The 7,369-nt window shown below is 39.5% G+C and overlaps 1 protein-coding gene across 1 annotated transcript; it reads right to left on the minus strand.

Annotated features, from left to right (window-relative positions):
- Positions 1 to 1,081: 1,081 nt before the first annotated feature.
- On the minus strand, positions 1,082 to 6,938 carry MPK20 (MAP kinase 20). The gene is made up of 10 exons (XM_086242671.1): positions 6,388 to 6,938; positions 4,519 to 4,927; positions 4,060 to 4,187; positions 3,883 to 3,942; positions 3,306 to 3,455; positions 3,014 to 3,169; positions 2,594 to 2,805; positions 2,386 to 2,487; positions 1,882 to 2,045; positions 1,082 to 1,789 (listed from the first exon to the last, which is right to left on the minus strand). Exons 1-10 carry the CDS (start codon positions 6,409 to 6,411, stop codon positions 1,335 to 1,337), a joined length of 1,860 nt encoding a protein of 619 aa, XP_086098797.1. The 5' UTR covers positions 6,412 to 6,938; the 3' UTR covers positions 1,082 to 1,334.
- Between the last annotated feature and the right edge of the window lie 431 nt (positions 6,939 to 7,369).

The raw sequence follows: 7,369 nt of genomic DNA on the forward strand, positions 1-7,369 counted from the left end.
AGAGAGAGAGAGAGAGAGAGAGAGAGAGAGAGAGAGAGAGAGAGAGAGAGAGAGAGAGAAATTCCTTTATGAATGAGGACTGTTATTTGCACACCCCTAAATTTCTTTTTGCACACCCTTTCTAAAAGAAATAAAAAAGATCAAAGGAAAAAGACTCTTATCTCCTTCTCTCACCCAAAGCCAAATTCCATTTTCTCTCTTTGCACACCCCTGTCAATAGAAAAAAAAAAAAAAAAAAAACACACCAGCCATTTCCCTCCCTCACCCCGACCAAAAAAACACACACCAGCCCCAACTTCCAACTCCGCCGGAAACGGAATCAACGCCGGCGTGGTGCTTTTGGTTTCGGCGCCGTCGCTGGTTTTTTGGGTGGTTGGCGGGTGTGGAGAGGAAGAGGGAAGAGAGAGGAAGTGTTTGGTGGGTGTCTCGTCGCCTGGTTCGCCGACGAACGTCGCCTGGTTCGCAGACGAACGCCGCCTGGCTAAGGAGTTTGAGTTGCAGCGAAGGTTTGGTGGGTGGTTGCAACTCGAAGGTTCGGTGGGTGGCTGCCGAAGGAAACCGTCGGTTTCGGCGGATGGCTGCCGAACGAACCCGCAAGTTTCGACGGATGACTGCCGAACAGCCTGCGAAGCTCATCCTTTTGGCTGGCACTACGGCGTGGTCGTGCAAGCTGGGCAGAGCAAGGTCGGGCGGTGGGGCGTTAGGGCGTTGGGGCTGTGCGAGCTTGGCATGGTGGTGAGCGTGGCTGTGCAAGCTTGGCATGGTGGTGGGCACGGGGAGGGTGGTGCAGAAGGGAGGAGAGAGAGAATGAGAGGGTGGTGTAGCAGGGTGGTGCATGCAGGCGCGCGGTGGTAGTGCTGCGCCGGTGTGTGTTGACAGAGAAAGAGAAAGGGAAGGAGAAAGATGGGGTGTGTGAGTCTGTAATGAAATGAGGGTAATTTGGTAATGGGTTAGATGTGTGTTGAGAGGTTTTGAATTTGAAATTAGTGTGTAGGGTATGTAGGAGAAAAAAAAAGAAAAAGAGTGTGTAAAAAGAAATTTAGAGGTGTGCAAATAGCAGCCCTCTTATGAATTTGTTGAATGTATAATTTTACTGACATATATATAGTTTCTTGTAGCAAGATAAATGTACTTGTATCTAACATAACCAGAGAAAGCTGGCTCTTTAAAGCAAAGCACTCCCTCACCTGCTTACAACCTCCCTCCGAGTGCTGCTCATCCAGCCCCTTCAAGGAGCCTTCCTCCTATGCTTGAACTATGCTCCAACTTCCTCCTAAGCATGAACTGCTTCATTAGGCAACATTTCCATAACCGGACACTCTCTAAATGCTTTCCTAATACATCCTTGTCATGCCAAACTGAACAGTTCCAACCTTACGGTGGGCTGCAGCAGTGGCGGCAGCACCACCAATGCCACCATATGGAGCCTTCGCCTGCTGCAAGAAGTTTGTGTCAATAGCAATTCGGTCATCATGTTCCCCCTTGGGGACTCCCACCCGAGTCATAAAAAATGGGTTAGAGTCGATGTTGATAGCTACATCCGGTGCTACTTTCGCTGCCATGCCACACTCTGCAGCAGCATGCTTGGCTTGCGAGGACAAGTCCCTCTCCACTTCCGCTGCAGACCTTTCTTGTCTTCCAGCACTGGGTTTGCGATAACAATAAGCGGGAGGGACAGCCTGAGGGGGAAGTACTGAACTTCTGATTAGTGTCCTTCGGTCATAGGCATCTTTGATGATGTTTCCGTTCTCGTATGGTGCAACAGGCCCAACAACTCTTCCTGGTTTGGCTGGATAGGTAACCAAAATCAAGTTAAACTAAATGGACACAAGAAACAAATGGAGTAGCTACAAATTCTTTCAAGGAGGTTATTGAGAGTACCCAAAGAAATTCTTTGTGGTGCTTGACTTCTTGATAGATTTACATGAATTCCTTCTGTATCCCTTGAATGCTTGTATACCTCATCAGCGTTTTTCTGATCTTTCAAAGACGTATAATTTTGTTGCTCTTTGGGGGGAACCATATTTGAATGTACAATTGTAGACCTGTGAAAATGTGATGCAATTGAAATTTTCATCACAACTACATGGACAATCAAAAATATAAATCATACATGCAGGTCTGAGGGATGGGCTCATTCGGCCAACTACTAATTCCTAAATACCTAACAAGGACATATCCCTGAAAAAGGGGATTGGTTGATCAGAAAGATCAGGCAGTAGTAGGACATTCCATAATGGAGCCCTTAGACAATGACCTAACTGGCCTAATGATAAGGCCGACCTTGTACTATCACCATGATTACTGTGTATGTGTACTCGGCATATGACATTTGATAGCAGCTTGTAACTATGTGAAAGTAAACAAAATGAAACGATATATTACCTAGGAAGAGACACATGCTTTCGTTCAAGTGGAATAACTGGACCACTTTTACCACCATTCTCCTCAAGATGTGCAAACTGCTTTCTGAATTGATCAATAGCACTGCATACAAATACACACAAAATCAGGGCAAGATAGCAACATAAAGGACCTTATTCAATCTATGCAACAATATTTGAAAATTGAAGGCAACTATGGCTGGTTGAACCTTGGATAGAGAAAATTAGTCCTCTCAGTTCCATTTATGTAGTCTTTGAGCAATTGAGGATGGTACTCCAATATCTCTCGAAAAATTAGCTCCCGTATGTCCTCTTTTGTGACCCTTCGCCTCTCAAATTCAAACTCCATCTTCGTAATTGGCTGGCACGAAGGTTCCCTCTCAATTTTTGATAGTCCCTTAAAGTAAGGATCAGCGAGTGTCTGGCAAACATCAAACCCATATTCAACACATTACTATCAAATGGCTAGATATACGCACAGGCTATATTAAACACATATCATGCCTAAATTCCAGCAAACGGCTAGATATATGCACTGGTATGCATGTGACAGGAAACACAAGGAAAGTAGATAGTCTTTTTTTTTTTTTTTGTAGACAGAAAGTAGATAGTCCAATACAATAACAAACCTCTTCAGCAGTCGGCCGGTCCTTTGGATCGAAGGCAAGCAATCTTTCCAAAAGTCGTAATGCAAAAGGATCAGCATTTGGAAATTTTTGTGCAAATGACACAGGTTGTTTTTTCCTCATACTAGTTAAGTATCTCCTTGCCTTTTCATTTCGAACCTGGATTCAACAAAGTAGAAGGTTGTTGTTATGAGCATAAATAGAGCACAAACTTATATAACAAAATAAAGTAAATAATAAATAATAAAAAAGGGCAATAGAATGCATTGCATCAGAAAAGAGGGGTTTTCTATACCCGAGATATAGTATCTAATGAAGGTGTCCCGAGGAGATCAGTCATCAAATCCAGCTGGTGAACAACATTCTTTCCAGGAAAAAGTGGCTTCCCTGTTAATACCTCAGCAAAGATGCAGCCTATACTCCATATATCAATCGCAGGTGTATACTGCAGTTACACGTTTTCACAAATTAATAAGTAGAAAAGAAAAATACTTTTCAAATACTCAAGAACTAGAAGCATATAGAAAGTAATTTACAAAAACAGTAGACATGCCACAGTTCTCCTACACCTTGCAATATAACACTCAATATTGAAATAATAAGTTATTTGATTTCCTTTTTCACTCTTCCATCTCAATATTAAGTTGTCAAAACCATGAAACATGCCGGAATTTTGAAGTAACAGTTGTAAGAATGCAGCTGAAATAAACAGAAGGGGAGATAATTTATGTTGCATTTAGATGCAGTTTATCCGAATGACAGCAAAGATGCAACTGAGTAATTAGTTTTAGATCAACCTACTTGTAAACCCATGCCTTATTTAAACTCCATTCACTTTTAAAATGTTTAAGAAACTCTATGTGAAACTCTACCTTAGAGAAAAATGAGCCGCAAAGCTCTGGAGCTCTATACCATCTAGTTGCAACATAGTCCTGTAGATGACACATTAAAGGTGAAGAATCATCAGCACTATATCTAAAATAGTTATCACATGCTATCTGAACAAAACTCTAAAGTAGATAAAATAAATAACATCACGAATTGAATACCGTCCAAAATATTGTCGTAGGCGTATCATTGAATGCAACTCTCGCTAACCCAAAATCACATATTTTTAGCTTACAATTTGCATTGGCCAATATGTTCTTCGGTTTTAAATCCCGATGGTATACATTTGCTGCAGCCAAGTAACTAAGTATCAGATATGTTCCACATTCAATGATATCCCAGACACAATGGTACAATCATAATGCAAAGCTACATGCAAAACAGAGCCAATGAACCACTAGATTGATATCCCAGACACAATGGTACAATCATAATGCAAAGCTACATGCAAAACAGAGCCAATGAACCACTAGAAACACGAGAGAAAACAAGAACCTATGTGCACACACAAATGCACAAATAAATGTGATCTTTATGCCAGGCAGTCAACCCCAACATGGTGTTTTTTTTTTTTTTGTGGAAGAGAAAAGAGGTAGAAAAAAAATTAGAGTGACAAATACCGGTGTGAATATACTTCAATGCACGGAGCAGCTGGTACAGAAAGAACTGGTAGTGCTCTCGTGTCAGGTCATCATTGGCTTTGATAACTTGATGAAGATCTGATTCCATGAGCTCAAAAACAACATATATATCTTTAAAGTCTCTTCTAGAAGGTGGAAGCATAATGTGTTTAATTTCAACAATATCGGGATGTCGTAGAAGTCTGAGAAGCTTTATCTCACGAAGAATACGAGCAGCATCAGATATATGTTCAAAAATATCATGTATCTTTTTTATTGCCACTTTTTCACCTGTATGGGTGTCAATTGCTGAGCAAACAACACCATAACTTCCTTTTCCAATAACTTCCTGAATTTTGTATCGATTGGCATCACCATACTCGGAGAAGAAGTCCATCTCTGTTGGATTCTGTAGCATTGCACCCAGTCAGATCAGAATGCAATATAACTCATTATAATCAGTCAAAGCTTTCTCCAAATCAAAATCAAAAGGGGCCCCTCTTTGTATATATTACCCTCAGACTTCAAGAACTTCCATGGATATAATTATGCCATCATGAACTATGATACTATCACAACAAACATTAAAAAATCCTGAATAGCAGGATAGAAATATCAAAAAACAGTTAAATATAATTTGTACATGAAAAATGAGCATGTGAATTTATGCATGACAATGCAACAAGTCTGTACAAAGACCTCATAATGGCAAACATAGGTACGACAGTAGTACAGAAATATTTATATGCTATCACTCTTGGTAAAACAGGAATCATAAGATAGCATGTAATGAATACAATTAATAAATATACTACATTCCTTCCTTGAAAATTTGACCATACATTACCATCCATTCCAAAAAAACCACAATTCATCTTACTAACCCATATAATTGTTCTTATTTGTACCAAGTTCCCATTACAGTAACTATACGTGCAGGTATAAGATTTTACTCATCCTCCTTGTGATGACTAAACATTTTTCTAATCAGATAATTTTAAGGACAATATTCAAAAGTCCCAGAGCTTGCCTCCAAAAAAAATAAAAAAAAAAAGGTAGACGAACAAAAAATACCTCAAATTCCTAAAACCATTCCAGCAGTTTTGGAAGTCAAGATATGCAATAACAATGAATTCAAGTGGACCAAATAATTCATTTCTTATTAAAGAAATTACAGCCAAAAAGAAGATTGAAAACATTAAGAAAAAAATTATGCGCATAACAAGATATTTAAAGGCCCCTCGAGAGAAATATCACTTTAGTAGATAGGAATCTACTCAACAAGAGAGAGAACAAAGAATTGGCATATAATGAGCTCAAAAGAGAAGCATAAAAATTAAATTCAATGAATAACATTCCAGAATAAGAATGAAAACACATCTTTCAGGAAAATTCGCATTAACTTTGCCGTTATCCATTAGGATTGTTATATAAAACAAAACAAAAATCAATAAGCACTTACTTATAGATTAAAAAAAGATCAAACCCAGTAATTATGTTACATTTTCAGCTAACATATGTCCCACTCAATCAGCAAATGAAAAAGCTCCATTTTTTTCACAAACCATAAGCTTTGAAGCTATGATCTACCACTTCCCCGCCCCACCCCAATGCTAGAGCAATTTCCAAGCTCAATTTGCACAAAGATCAAAACTTTCACCAGAAACGAAAAAATATATATAATTAAATAAAAAATCCCGAATACAATGAATCATATCACGTTTCAATAATTAAAACACATCCACCAAAAAAAAAAACTGAAAACCGACAACAATTATTTCCATACAATTACCTAAAGGCTAAAGCTAATCACAGATTAAAGAAATGGAAAATTGAAGAAATAAATAAGAAAAACAAATCAAAAGTCACCTTCTTGCTGTGATCCTGCTGCATTTTTGTGCCAAACCCAGAACTCAAAATCTCCAAAAACTGAGCCAAAAAGCTCTTACCGAGTTGAGATCAAGTATAAATAGAAACAACCCAAGTCTCAAATTGCACAAAGTCTCAAATCCCACAAAGACTCAACCGCATTTGCCCCACCTACCCCTGCTCCTGATCACGAGTCCACTATCCCACCTTATTCTCAACCCCAAATCCTTCACCCAACATAGAACGCACAGAACCAAATCCCTCATGCACTCCTCCAATTCCAATTCTAATCTCAAAAACTCACTCTCTGAACAATAAGACACCCCACCAACTACCACCAGACAGCGCCCAACTCATAAAGCTTTAACATTTTGTATATAGATGCAAAACCCACAAAATTAACAAGACCCTGTTGTTGTTTAACTTAGTCTCGAAGATCAACAAGAAGAAAAAGGAAGAACAGTAAGAGAGCCACAGAGTTTGTATGCTGCAAGATCTGATAACACCGACAAAAGGGGTGAGAGTCGGAGGACTCAGAGAGAGCGAGAGAGAGAGAGAGAGAGAGAGTTGAGGGATGTGAGGAATAAATCTAGGGGGTCAAGTAGATGGGGTGGTATGCTTTCGTAATCGTATGAAAAAGTAAAACCGTATGAATACGGATAAGGATATTAAGGATATTTTTGGTGGGTTGCAATTGTGAGGAAATGTAGGGGTTGTTTCGGATAATGCGGTTTGAGTTTGAGTGATGACGTGGAAAATTGGCAGATTCCTGTCTGGGGATTCCATGTTCTAGAATGAATTTGCTATGTTGCTCTGCTCTCATTTGGATTTTGCTGATCACAATTCACAGAGTTAGGTGGCGACAGTTTCTGGACAGGTGGCCTGTTTTGATAGGTGGAAGTGGGAGTTGGTGGGACAAGTGGGAGGTTTAGAAAGTGCCACGTAGATAAGTGATTTGGATTTATGTTATGATAAATTGATA

Source organism: Dryas octopetala, chromosome 4 (assembly GCF_963921425.1).
Source record: "Dryas octopetala chromosome 4, drDryOcto1.1, whole genome shotgun sequence".
In the NCBI taxonomy this organism is placed as follows: Eukaryota; Viridiplantae; Streptophyta; class Magnoliopsida; order Rosales; family Rosaceae; genus Dryas; species Dryas octopetala.